This window comes from Anolis carolinensis, unplaced genomic scaffold, assembly GCF_035594765.1.
Source record: "Anolis carolinensis isolate JA03-04 unplaced genomic scaffold, rAnoCar3.1.pri scaffold_7, whole genome shotgun sequence".
NCBI lineage: Eukaryota > Metazoa > Chordata > Lepidosauria > Squamata > Dactyloidae > Anolis > Anolis carolinensis.
In genome coordinates, this window is record NW_026943818.1 from 32,418,652 (window position 1) to 32,433,817 (window position 15,166).

The following is a 15,166-nucleotide window of genomic DNA, read 5'->3' on the forward strand; positions in this document are numbered from 1 at the left end:
GTGAAACAAATTTGTTGACTTTGGGTTGCGTCTACACTGCGTAATGAATGTGTTGACTTTGGATCACATCTACATTGTGGAATGAATGTGTTGACTTTGGGCCACGTCTACACTACGGAATGAATACGTTGAGTTTGGTTGACTTTGGGTTGCGTCTACATTACGGAACGAATGTGTTGACTTTGGGGTACATCTACACTGCTGGATGTGTGTGTTGACTTTGGTTGGCTATGGGTTGCGTCTACACTGCGGAATGAATATGTTGAGTTTGGTTGACTTTGGGTTGCGTCTACACTGCGGAATGAGTATGTTGAGTTTGGTTTATTTTTGGTTGCATCTACACTACACTACAATATGAGTTTGGTTGACTTTGCGTCTACACTGCGGAATGAATATGTTGAGTTTGGTTGACTTTGGGTTGCGTCTACACTCCGGAATGAATATGTTGAGTTTGGTTGACTTTGGGTTGCGTCTACACTGCGGAATGAATGTGTTGAGTTTGGTTGACTTTGGGTTGCGTCTACTCTACGGAATGAATACGTTGAGTTTGGTTTATTTTTGGTTGCGTCTACACTACACTACAATATGAGTTTGGTTGACTTTGCGTCTACACTGCGGAATGAATACGTTGAGTTTGGTTGACTTTGGGTTGCGTCTACACTATGGAACGAATGTGTTGAGTTTGGGATGCGTCTACACTGTGGAATGAGTGTGTTGACTTTGAGCTGCGTCTAGGCTGCGGAACGAATGCATTGACTTTAGTGTGTGTCTATACTGCGGAATGAATGTGTTGACGTTGGTTGACTTTGGGGTGCATCTACACTATGGAACGAATGTGTTGTGTTTAGATTGTGTCTACACTGCGGAATGAATGTGTTGAGTTTGGATTGCGTCTACACTATGGAACGAATGCGTTGACTTTGGGCCACGTCTACACTGCGGAATGAATATGTTGAGTTTGGTTGACTTTGGGTTGCGTCTACACTACACTACAATATGAGTTTGGTTGACTTTGCGTCTAAACTACAGAATGAATATGTTGAGTTTGGTTGACTTTGGGTTGCGTCTACACTACGCTACAATATGAGTTTGGTTGACTTTGCGTCTACACTACAGAATGAATATGTTGAGTTTGGTTGACTTTGGGTTGCATCTACACTACACTACAATATGAGTTTGGTTGACTTTGCATCTACACTACAGAATGAATATGTTGAGTTTGGTTGACTTTGGGTTGCGTCTACACTACACTACAATATGAGTTTGGTTGACTTTGCGTCTACACTACAGAATGAATACGTTGAGTTTGGTTGACTTTGGGTTGCGTCTACACTACACTACAATATGAGTTTGGTTGACTTTGCGTCTAAACTACAGAATGAATGTGTTGAGTTTGGTTGACTTTGGATTGCGTCTACACTACACTACAATATGAGTTTGGTTGACTTTGCGTCTACACTACAGAATGAATACGTTGAGTTTGGTTTACTTTTGGTTGCGTCTACACTACACTACAATATGAGTTTGGTTGACTTTGGGTTGCGTCTACACTACACTACAATATGAGTTTCATTGACTTTGCGTCTAAACTACAGAATGAATATGTTGAGTTTGGTTGACTTTGGATTGCGTCTACACTACACTACAATATGAGTTTGGTTGACTTTGCGTCTACACTACAGAATGAATACGTTGAGTTTGGTTTACTTTTGGTTGCGTCTACACTACACTACAATATGAGTTTGGTTGACTTTGGGTTGCGTCTACACTACACTACAATATGAGTTTGGTTGACTTTGGGTTGCGTCTACACTACACTACAATATGAGTTTGGTTGACTTTGGGTTGCGTCTACACTACACTACAATATGAGTTTGGTTGATTTTGGGTTGCGTCTACACTACACTACAATATGAGTTTGGTTGACTTTGGGTTGCGTCTACACTACACTACAATATGAGTTTGGTTGACTTTGCGCCTACACTACAGAATGAATATGTTGAGTTTGGTTGACTTTCAGATGTGTCTACACTGCGGAATGGATGCATTTCTTCAACGCTGCTCGAATCGCCAAGGCTCAAAGCTATGGGATCCTATGTACTAAAGAATTCCGGAGACCTTGTGAAACTATAAATCCTAGGATATCCTCGCAGATAGATTTGCACTTCACGACTGTGATGCATCGCTGGATTTTTTGGCGTCTTCATCCTCCTCTTCCTCCATTAACCAGGCGCCGTCGGAGCCACGCTCGAGCTCCCTTTCCTTCTCTTCTTTTCTTTGTCGTGTTATGAAATCGTGCCCTTTTCTCTCTCTCTCTCTCTCCCCGCTTTCCAGGTGAGGGTTGGGTCGGGCGATTGATTGATGCTTCTCGCTCTGGGTGTGTCGGCTTCTTAAGCTCATGGCTTCAAACGTCCCCGGCCTTTGCCACTTGGCACCGGAGACGGCAGAACGAGGGCTTCCGACAGGAACAGAACGAGCCGCGAAGGACTCCATGCGGGATTCAAGATGGTCCGGAAGCGCCACCGCGGACTCCGGAACGTGTTCCTCGTCCTGATCCTATATTGCCACTTATGGGCTCCAGGTAGGGATTCTTCCGACCTACGAGTTAGTATTTATCCTACTATTGGGTTGGCTAGAATAACCAATTACGAGCCCGAGGTGAAATTGACGAAATTCGGGATTTGGTTGGTCGTAATATATTGTTTGTAGACAAAATTGCCAGAAATTCAGGATTCGGTTGCTCGTAATATTTCGTTGGCTATAGTGACCAATTAAGAGCACTAGCGAAATTGCCAGAAATTCGGGATTCAGTTGCTCGTAATATATTGATGGTTATAATGACCGATTAAGAGCCTTAGATGAAATTGCTGAAAATTTGGGATTTGTTTGGCTCTAATATATTGTTTGTAGACAAAATTGCCAGAAATTCGGGATTTGTTTGGCTCTAATATATTGTTTGTAGACAAAATTGCCAGAAATTCGGGATTTGTTTGGCTCTAATATATTGTTTGTAGACAAAATTGCCAGAAATTCGGGATTTGTTTGGCTCTAATATATTGTTTGTAGACAAAATTGCCAGAAATTCGGGATTTGTTTGGCTCTAATATATTGTTTGTAGACAAAATTGCCAAAAATTCGGGATCTGTTTGGCTCTAATATATTGTTTGTAGACAAAATTGCCAGAAATTCGGGATCTGTTTGGCTCTAATATATTGTTTGTAGACAAAATTGCCAAAAATTCGGGATCTGTTTGGCTCTAATATATTGTTTGTAGACAAAATTGCCAAAAATTCGGGATTTGTTTGGCTCTAATATATTGTTTGTAGACAAAATTGCCAGAAATTCGGGATCTGTTTGGCTCTAATATATTGTTTGTAGACAAAATTGCCAAAAATTCGGGATCTGTTTGGCTCTAATATATTGTTTGTAGACAAAATTGCCAAAAATTGGGATCTGTTTGGCTCTAATATATTGTTTGTATATAAAATTGCCAGAAATTTGGGATTTGTTTGGCTCTAATATATTGTTTGTAGACAAAATTGCCAAAAATTCGGGATCTGTTTGGCTCTAATATATTGTTTGTAGACAAAATTGCCAGAAATTCGGGATTTGTTTGGCTCTAATATATTGTTTGTAAACAAAATTGCCAGAAATTCGGGATTTGTTTGGCTCTAATATATTGTTTGTAAACAAAATTGCCAGAAATTCGGGATTTGTTTGGCTCTAATATATTGTTTGTAGACAAAATTGCCAAAAATTCGGGATCTGTTTGGCTCTAATATATTGTTTGTAGACAAAATTGCCAGAAATTCGGGATTTGTTTGGCTCTAATATATTGTTTGTAAACAAAATTGCCAGAAATTCGGGATTTGTTTGGCTCTAATATATTGTTTGTAAACAAAATTGCCAGAAATTTGGGATTTGTTTGGCTCTAATATATTGTTTGTAGACAAAATTGCCAAAAATTCGGGATCTGTTTGGCTCTAATATATTGTTTGTAGACAAAATTGCCAGAAATTCGGGATTTGTTTGGCTCTAATATATTGTTTGTAAACAAAATTGCCAGAAATTCGGGATTTGTTTGGCTCTAATATATTGTTTGTAAACAAAATTGCCAGAAATTCGGGATTTGTTTGGCTCTAATATATTGTTTGTAGACAAAATTGCCAAAAATTCGGGATCTGTTTGGCTCTAATATATTGTTTGTAGACAAAATTGCCAGAAATTCGGGATTTGTTTGGCTGTATTATATTGTTTGTAGACAAAATTGCCAAAAATTCGGGATTCGGTTGCTCGTAATATATTGTTTGTAGACGAAATTGCCAAAAATTCGGTATTCAGTTGCTCGTAATATATTGTTGGTTATAATGACCGATTAAGAGCCTTAGATGAAATTGCCGAAAATTTGGGATTCGGTTGCTCGTAATATATTGTTTGTAAACAAAATTACCAAAAATTCAGGATTCGGTTGCTCGTAATATATTGTTTGTTATAATGACCGATTAAGAGCCTTAGATGAAATTGCCGAAAATTCGGGATTCGGTTGGCTGTAATATATTGTTTGTAGACAAAATTGCCAAAAATTCCGGATTTGGTTGCTCGTAATATTTTGTTGGCTATAGTGACCAATTAAGAGCACTAGTGAAATTGCCAGAAATTCGGGATTTGTTTGGCTGTGATATATTGTTTTTAGACAAAATTGCCAGAAATTCGGGATTTGTTTGGCTGTAATATATTGTTTGTAGACAAAATTGCCAGACATTTGGCATTCGGTTGCTCGTAATATTTCGTTGGCTATAGTGACCAATTAAGAGCACTAGTGAAATTGCCAGAAATTCGGGATTTGTTTGGCTCTAATATATTGTTTGTAGACGAAATTGCCAGAAATTCGGGATTTGGTTGCTTGCAATATATCGTTGGCTATATTGACCGATTAAGAACATTAGGCGAAATTGCCGGAAATTCGGGATTCGGTTGTCCGTAATATATTGTTGGTATAATGACAGATTAAGAGCCTTAGATGAAATTGTCGGAAATTCGGGATTCGGTTGGCCGTAAATTACCGATTAAGAGCACTAGGCGAAATTGCCGGAAATTCGGGATTCGTTTGCCCGTAAATGCACTTTGTTGTTTATTGTAACTGTGAAACTCCCTGCCCAAGGAGGACACCGTATGTCATACGAAAACCCGTTTCGACGTGTGATCTTGTGCCAACTCTGCTAGTCGTGTGTTTGAGAATCCGATTATGGTTGACAGCTTGACATGAGAAATCTTTCTGGCCTCAAAACTCACAATATTTTGATTATTTCGAGCACCGTTCGGGATAAAATTCGGACCGTTGTCCGATGCGGTTGCTTTCTGTTTTCCGGCTCGCCGAGCGTGTCTTTTGTCACCATTATTCCTGTCCGCGCGACGGTTCGGTTTCCTTTCTCGCAAAATCAAGACGAGCTTGTTGATTTAAGCGACGGGGCGAGAGATCAGCGCAAACAGTGCGGGCGGCGAGAAAGTCGCCCGACAAGCCTCTTTTGGCAGCAACAACGGGAAAGGCATCCAGAAGTTCAGAAAGAGTTCGGCGGGGAAGCGAAATTCAAGTCAGGAACACTGGGGTGTCTGTGGTGGAGGCAAAAAAAAGAAATAGGAAAAGGGTTGAGGGAGAGTCAGTGGGTGGGGTGATGCGAATTCCACACCCATGGAGAGAGTCAGGAACACTAGGGTGTCTGTGGTGGAGGAAAAAAGAAATAGGAAAAGGGTTAAGGGAGAGTCAGTGGGTGGGGTGATGCGAATTCCACACCCATGGAGAGAGTCAGGAACACTAGGGTGTCTGTGGTGGAGGAAAAAAGAAATAGGAAAAGGGTTAAGGGAGAGGCAGTGGGCGGGATCATGCAAATTCTACACCAATGGAGAGAGTCAGGAACACTGAGGTGTCTGTGGTGGAGGGAAAAAAGAAATTGGAAAGGGTTAAGGGAGAGGCAGTGGGCGGGGTCATGCAAATTGCACACCAATGGAGAGAGTCAGGAACACTGGGGTGTTTGTGGTGGAGGGAAAAAAGAAATAGGAAAGGGTTAAGGGAGAGGCAGTGGGCGAGGACATGCAAATTCCACACCAACGGAGAGAGTCAGGAACATTAGGGTGTCCGTGGTGGAGGAAAAACGGCAAATTGTCCCAGTTGCGTGGTGGGCACTGTGGTGTCTGTGGATACACAAATTCATATTTTCACTGTTATTATTTGTATATATTATTATTATTACTATTTATTATTATTAGTAGTAGTAGTAGTAGTTGTAGTAGATGGTGACATCTCTCTTTGTCTTTCAAGTGAATTCACAAAGCACAGAATCAAGCCAGGAAAGTGTTACTACGGTCAAGGATGTGTCGACTGAGGCGGAAACCACTTTTCCAACAACTAGTGCGAGAACAAGTTCAGAGACAACCACCTTGACGCTTACTCCATCTACCAAAGAATCCACATCTGCTTCAAAGACAACCACGTTGTCAAAGGATACGTCTACTGGGAAATCCACGTCTACTCCAGAGACAACCGCCTCTTCCCAAACTACTCCAGAGACCACCACCTTGACCCCAACTACATCTTCCGAAGAATCTACCACTGCTCCAGAGACAACCACCTTGTCTGATTCTACCACTGCTCCAGATACAACCACCTTGTCTGAATCTACCAATGGTCCAGAGACCACCACCTTGTCTGAATCTACCACTGCTCCAGAGACCACCACCTTGTCTGAATCTACCAATGGTCCAGAGACCACCACCTTGTCTGAATCTACCACTGCTCCAGAGACAACCACCTTGTCTGATTCTACCACTGCTCCAGAGACCACCACCTTGTCTGAATCTACCACTGCTCCAGAGACCACCACCTTGTCTGAATCTACCACTGCTCCAGAGACAACCACCTTGTCTGAATCTACCACTGGTCCAGAGACCACCACCTTGTCTGATTCTACCACTGGTCCAGAGACAACCACCTTGTCTGAATCTACCACTGCTCCAGAGACCACCACCTTGTCTGAATCTACCACTGCTCCAGAGACCACCACCTTGTCTGAATCTACCACTGCTCCAGAAACCACCACCTTGTCTGATTCTACCACTGGTCCAGAGACAACCACCTTGTCTGAATCTACCACTGCTCCAGAGACCACCACCTTGTCTGAATCTACCACTGCTCCAGAGACCACCACCTTGTCTGAATCTACCACTGCTCCAGAAACCACCACCTTGTCTGATTCTACCACTGGTCCAGAAACCACCACCTTGTCTGAATCTACCACTGCTCCAGAGACAACCACCTTGTCCGAATCTACCACTGCTCCAGAGACCACCACCTTGTCTGAATCTACCACTGCTCCAGAGACAACCACCTTGTCTGAATCTACCACTGCTCCAGAGACCACCACCTTGTCTGAATCTACCACTGCTCCAGAGACCACCACCTTGTCTGAATCTACCACTGCTCCAGAGACCACCACCTTGTCTGAATCTACCACTGCTCCAGAGACCACCACCTTGTCTGAATCTACCACTGCTCCAGAAACCACCACCTTGTCTGATTCTACCACTGGTCCAGAGACAACCACCTTGTCTGAATCTACCACTGCTCCAGAGACCACCACCTTGTCTGAATCTACCACTGCTCCAGAGACCACCACCTTGTCTGAATCTACCACTGCTCCAGAAACCACCACCTTGTCTGATTCTACCACTGGTCCAGAAACCACCACCTTGTCTGAATCTACCACTGCTCCAGAGACAACCACCTTGTCTGAATCTACCACTGCTCCAGAGACAACCACCTTGTCTGAATCTACCACTGCTCCAGAGACAACCACCTTGTCTGAATCTACCACTGCACCAGAGATAACCACCTTGTCTGAATCTACCACTGCACCAGAGATAACCACCTTGTCTGAATCTACCACTGCACCAGAGATAACCACCTTGTCTGAATCTACCACTGCTCCAGAGACAACCACCTTGTCTGAATCTACCACTGCACCAGAGATAACCACCTTGTCTGAATCTACCACTGCACCAGAGACCACCACCTTGTCTGAATCTACCACTGCACCAGAGACCACCACCTTGTCTGAATCTACCACTGCACCAGAGACAACCACCTTGTCTGAATCTACCACTGCTCCAGAGACCACCACCTTGTCTGAATCTACCACTGCACCAGAGATAACCACCTTGTCTGAATCTACCACTGCTCCAGAGACCACCACCTTGTCTGAATCTACCACTGCTCCAGAGACCACCACCTTGTCTGAATCTACCACTGCACCAGAGACAACCACCTTGTCTGAATCTACCACTGCTCCAGAGACCACCACCTTGTCTGAATCTACCACTGCTCCAGAGACAACCACCTTGTCTGAATCTACCACTGCTCCAGAGAAAACCACCTTGTCTGAATCTACCACTGCACCAGAGACCACCACCTTGTCTGAATCTACCACTGCACCAGAGACCACCACCTTGTCTGAATCTACCACTGCTCCAGAGACAACCACCTTGTCTGAATCTACCACTACTCCAGAGACCACCACCTTGTCTGAATCTACCACTGCACCAGAGACCACCACCTTGTCTGAATCTACCACTACTCCAGAGACCACCACCTTGTCTGAATCTACCACTACTCCAGAGACCACCACCTTGTCTGAATCTACCACTGCTCCAGAGACAACCACCTTGTCTGAATCTACCACTACTCCAGAGACCACCACCTTGTCTGAATCTACCACTGCACCAGAGACCACCACCTTGTCTGAATCTACCACTACTCCAGAGACCACCACCTTGTCTGAATCTACCACTACTCCAGAGACCACCACCTTGTCTGAATCTACCACTGCTCCAGAGACAACCACCTTGTCTGAATCTACCACTGCTCCAGAGACAACCACCTTGTCTGAATCTACCACTGCTCCAGATACAACCACCTTGTCTGAATCTACCACTGCTCCAGAGACAACCACCTTGTCTGAATCTACCACTTCTCCAGATACAACCACCTTGTCTGAATTTACCACTTCTCCAGATACAACCACCTTGTCTGAATCTACCACTTCTCCAGAGACCACCACCTTGTCTGAATCTACCACTTCTCCAGATACAACCACCTTGTCTGAATCTACCACTGCTCCAGAGACAACCACCTTGTCTGAATCTACCACTTCTCCAGAGACAACCACCTTGTCTGAATCTACCACTTCTCCAGATACAACCACCTTGTCTGAATCTACCACTGGTCCAGAGACAACCACCTTGTCTGAATCTACCACTGCTCCAGAGACCACCACCTTGTCTGAATCTACCACTGCTCCAGAGACCACCACCTTGTCTGAATCTACCACTGCTCCAGAGACCACCACGTTGTCTGAATCTACCACTGCTCCAGAGACAACCACCTTGTCTGAATCTACCACTGCTCCAGAGACCACCACCTTGCCTGAATCTACCACTTCTCCAGAGACCACCACCTTGTCTGAATCTACCACGGCTCTAGATACAACCACCTTGTCTGAATCTACCACTGCTCCAGAGACCACCACGTTGTCTGAATCTACCACTGCTCCAGAGACAACCACCTTGTCTGAATCTACCACTGCTCCAGAGACCACCACCTTGCCTGAATCTACCACTTCTCCAGAGACCACCACCTTGTCTGAATCTACCACGGCTCTAGATACAACCACCTTGCCTGAATCTACCACTGCTCCAGAGACCATCACCTTGTCTGAATCTACCACTGCTCCAGAGACCACCACCTTGCCTGAATCTACCACTGCTCCAGAGACCACCACCTTGCCTGAATCTACCACTGCTCCAGAGACCACCACCTTGTCTGAATCTACCACTGCTCCAGAGACCACCACCTTGTCTGATTCTACCACTGCTTCAGAGACCACCACCTTGTCTGATTCTACCACTGCTCCAGAGACAACCACCTTGTCTGAATCTACCACTGCTCCAGAGACCACCACCTTGTCTGATTCTACCACTGCTCCAGAGACCACCACCTTGTCTGAATCTACCACTGCTCCAGAGACCACCACCTTGTCTGAATCTACCACTGCTCCAGAGACCACCACCTTGTCTGATTCTACCACTGCTCCAGAGACCACCACCTTGTCTGAATCTACCACTGCTCCAGAGACCACCACCTTGTCTGAATCTACCACTGCTCCAGAGACCACCACCTTGCCTGAATCTACCACTGCTCCAGAGACCACCACCTTGTCTGAATCTACCACTGCTCCAGAGACCACCACGTTGTCTGAATCTACCACTGCTCTAGAGACAACCACCTTATCTGAATCTACCACTGCTTCAGAGACAACCACCTTGTCTGAATCTACTACTGCTCCAGAGACAACCACCTTGTCTGAATCTACTACTGGTCCAGAGACCACCACCTTGTCTGAATCTACCACTGCTCCAGAGACCACCACGTTGTCTGAATCTACCACTGCTCTAGAGACAACCACCTTATCTGAATCTACCACTGCTCCAGATACAACCACCTTGTCTGAATCTACTACTGCTCCAGAGACCACCACCTTGTCTGAATCTACCACTGCTCCAGAGACCACCACCTTGTCTGAATCTACCACTGCTCCAGAGACAACCACCTTGTCTGAATCTACCACTGCTCCAGAGACCACCACCTTGTCTGAATCTACCACTGCTCTAGAGACAACCACCTTGTCTGAATCTACCACTGCTCCAGAGACAACCACCTTGTCTGAATCTACCACTGCACCAGAGACCACCACCTTGTCTGAATCTACCACTGCTCTAGAGACAACCACCTTGTCTGAATCTACCACTGCTCCAGAGACAACCACCTTGTCTGAATCTACCACTGCTCCAGAGACCACCACCTTGTCTGAATCTACCACTGCTCCAGAGACAACCACCTTGTCTGAATCTACCACTGCTCCAGAGACAACCACCTTGTCTGAATCTACCACTGCTCCAGAGACAACCACCTTGTCTGAATCTACCACTGCTCCAGAGACCACCACCTTGTCTGAATCTACCACTGCTCCAGAGACCACCACCTTGTCTGATTCTACCACTGCTCCAGAGACCACCACCTTGTCTGAATCTACCACTGCTCCAGAGACAACCACCTTGTCTGAATCTACCACTGCTCCAGAGACCACCACCTTGTCTGAATCTACCACTGCTCCAGAGACCACCACGTTGTCTGAATCTACCACTGCTCTAGAGACAACCACCTTATCTGAATCTACTACTGCTCCAGAGACAACCACCTTGTCTGAATCTACTACTGGTCCAGAGACCACCACCTTGCCTGAATCTACCACTGCTCCAGAGACCACCACCTTGTCTGAATCTACCACTGCTCTAGAGACAACCACCTTGTCTGAATCTACTACTGCTCCAGAGACAACCACCTTGTCTGAATCTACTACTGGTCCAGAGACCACCACCTTGTCTGAATCTACCACTGCTCCAGAGACCACCACGTTGTCTGAATCTACCACTGCTCTAGAGACAACCACCTTATCTGAATCTACCACTGCTCCAGATACAACCACCTTGTCTGAATCTACTACTGCTCCAGAGACCACCACCTTGTCTGAATCTACCACTGCTCTAGAGACAACCACCTTGTCTGAATCTACCACTGCTCCAGAGACCACCACCTTGTCTGAATCTACCACTGCTCTAGAGACAACCACCTTGTCTGAATCTACCACTGCTCCAGAGACCACCACCTTGTCTGAATCTACCACTGCTCTAGAGACAACCACCTTGTCTGAATCTACCACTGCTCCAGAGACCACCACCTTGTCTGAATCTACCACTGCTCTAGAGACAACCACCTTGTCTGAATCTACCACTGCTCCAGAGACCACCACCTTGTCTGAATCTACCACTGCTCTAGAGACAACCACCTTGTCTGAATCTACCACTGCACCAGAGACAACCACCTTGTCTGAATCTACCACTGCTCTAGAGACAACCACCTTATCTGAATCTACCACTGCTCCAGATACAACCACCTTGTCTGAATCTACTACTGCTCCAGAGACCACCACCTTGTCTGAATCTACCACTGCTCTAGAGACAACCACCTTGTCTGAATCTACCACTGCTCCAGAGACCACCACCTTGTCTGAATCTACCACTGCTCTAGAGACAACCACCTTGTCTGAATCTACCACTGCACCAGAGACAACCACCTTGTCTGAATCTACCACTGCTCCAGAGACAACCACCTTGTCTGAATCTACCACTGCACCAGAGACAACCACCTTGTCTGAATCTACCACTGCACCAGAGAAAACCACCTTGTCTGAATCTACCACTGCACCAGAGACCACCACCTTGTCTGAATCTACCACTGCACCAGAGACCACCACCTTGTCTGAATCTACCACTGCTCCAGAGACAACCACCTTGTCTGAATCTACCACTGCTCCAGAGACAACCACCTTGTCTGAATCTACCACTGCTCCAGAGACAACCACCTTGTCTGAATCTACCACTGCACCAGAGACCACCACCTTATCTGAATCTACCACTGCTCCAGAGACAACCACCTTGTCTGAATCTACCACTGCACCAGAGACCACCACCTTGTCTGAATCTACCACTGCTCCAGAGACAACCACCTTGTCTGAATCTACCACTGCTCCAGAGACAACCACCTTGTCTGAATCTACCACTGCTCCAGAGACAACCACCTTGTCTGAATCTACCACTGCTCCAGAGACAACCACCTTGTCTGAATCTACTACTGCTCCAGAGACAACCACCTTGTCTGAATCTACCACTGCTCCAGAGACCACCACCTTGTCTGAATCTACCACTGCTCCAGAGACCACCACCTTGTCTGAATCTACCACTGCTCCAGAGACAACCACCTTGTCTGAATCTACCACTGCTCCAGAGACAACCACCTTGTCTGAATCTACCACTGCACCAGAGACCACCACCTTATCTGAATCTACCACTGCTCCAGAGACAACCACCTTGTCTGAATCTACCACTGCACCAGAGACCACCACCTTGTCTGAATCTACCACTGCTCCAGAGACAACCACCTTGTCTGAATCTACCACTGCTCCAGAGACAACCACCTTGTCTGAATCTACCACTGCACCAGAGACCACCACCTTATCTGAATCTACCACTGCACCAGAGACAACCACCTTGTCTGAATCTACCACTGCACCAGAGACCACCACCTTATCTGAATCTACCACTGCTCCAGAGACAACCACCTTGTCTGAATCTACTACTGCTCCAGAGACAACCACCTTGTCTGAATCTACCACTGCACCAGAGACCACCACCTTGTCTGAATCTACCACTGCACCAGAGACAACCACCTTGTCTGAATCTACCACTGCTCCAGAGACCACCACCTTGTCTGAATCTACCACTGCTCCAGAGACAACCACCTTGTCTGAATCTACCACTTCTCCAGAGACAACCACCTTGTCTGAATCTACCACTGCTCCAGAGACCACCACCTTGTCTGAATCTACCACTGCTCCAGAGACAACCACCTTGTCTGAATCTACCACTTCTCCAGAGACAACCACCTTGTCTGAATCTACCACTGCTCCAGAGACCACCACCTTGTCTGAATCTACCACTGCTCCAGAGACCACCACCTTGTCTGAATCTACCACTGCTCCAGAGACAACCACCTTGTCTGAATCTACCACTGCTCCAGAGACAACCACCTTGTCTGAATCTACCACTGCTCCAGAGACAACCACCTTGTCTGAATCTACCACTGCTCCAGAGACAACCACCTTGTCTGAATCTACCACTGCACCAGAGACCACCACCTTATCTGAATCTACCACTGCTCCAGAGACAACCACCTTGTCTGAATCTACTACTGCTCCAGAGACAACCACCTTGTCTGAATCTACCACTGCTCCAGAGACAACCACCTTGTCTGAATCTACCACTGCACCAGAGACAACCACCTTGTCTGAATCTACCACTTCTCCAGATACAACCACCTTGTCTGAATCTACCACTGCTCCAGAGACCACCACCTTGTCTGAATCTACCACTGCTCCAGAGACAACCACCTTGTCTGAATCTACCACTTCTCCAGAGACAACCACCTTGTCTGAATCTACCACTGCTCCAGAGACCACCACCTTGTCTGAATCTACCACTGCTCCAGAGACAACCACCTTGTCTGAATCTACCACTGCTCCAGAGACCACCACCTTGTCTGAATCTACCACTGCTCCAGAGACCACCACCTTGTCTGAATCTACCACTGCTCCAGAGACAACCACCTTGTCTGAATCTACCACTTCTCCAGAGACAACCACCTTGTCTGAATCTACCACTGCTCCAGAGACAACCACCTTGTCTGAATCTACCACTGCTCCAGAGACAACCACCTTGTCTGAATCTACCACTTCTCCAGAGACAACCACCTTGTCTGAATCTACCACTGCTCCAGAGACCACCACCTTGTCTGAATCTACCACTGCTCCAGAGACCACCACCTTGTCTGAATCTACCACTGCTCCAGAGACAACCACCTTGTCTGAATCTACCACTGCTCCAGAGACAACCACCTTGTCTGAATCTACCACTGCTCCAGAGACAACCACCTTGTCTGAATCTACCACTGCTCCAGAGACAACCACCTTGTCTGAATCTACCACTGCACCAGAGACCACCACCTTATCTGAATCTACCACTGCTCCAGAGACAACCACCTTGTCTGAATCTACCACTGCTCCAGAGACCACCACCTTGTCTGAATCTACCACTGCTCCAGAGACAACCACCTTGTCTGAATCTACCACTGCTCCAGAGACCACCACCTTGTCTGAATCTACCACTGCTCCAGAGACCACCACCTTGTCTGAATCTACCACTGCTCCAGAGACAACCACCTTGTCTGAATCTACCACTTCTCCAGAGACAACCACCTTGTCTGAATCTACCACTGCTCCAGAGACCACCACCTTGTCTGAATCTACCACTGCTCCAGAGACCACCACCTTGTCTGAATCTACCACTGCTCCAGAGACAACCACCTTGTCTGAATCTACCACTGCTCCAGAGACAACCACCTTGTCTGAATCTACCACTGCTCCAGAGACAACCACCTTGTCTG

General features: G+C 46.2%; 1 protein-coding gene and 1 long non-coding RNA gene across 2 annotated transcripts in view; one reads left to right on the top strand and one right to left on the bottom strand.

Moving 5' to 3' along the window:
* Nucleotides 1–2,505: 2,505 nt before the first annotated feature.
* The window catches only part of LOC103282547 (mucin-2-like), a 29,676-nt gene continuing 17,015 nt past the window's right edge, over nucleotides 2,506–15,166 (top strand). Inside the window, exons 1-4 of the mRNA XM_062959889.1 lie at nucleotides 2,506–2,581; nucleotides 6,317–7,726; nucleotides 11,261–13,152; nucleotides 13,246–15,140. Coding sequence (XP_062815959.1) covers nucleotides 2,506–2,581; nucleotides 6,317–7,726; nucleotides 11,261–13,152; nucleotides 13,246–15,140 — 5,273 coding nt within the window. The remainder of the gene's footprint in view (nucleotides 2,582–6,316; nucleotides 7,727–11,260; nucleotides 13,153–13,245; nucleotides 15,141–15,166) is intronic.
* Nucleotides 9,715–10,690, bottom strand: LOC134293101 (uncharacterized). The gene is made up of 3 exons (XR_010000137.1): nucleotides 10,551–10,690; nucleotides 10,371–10,442; nucleotides 9,715–9,794 (listed from the first exon to the last, which is right to left on the bottom strand). It is a non-coding gene; the product is annotated as an uncharacterized LOC134293101 (long non-coding RNA).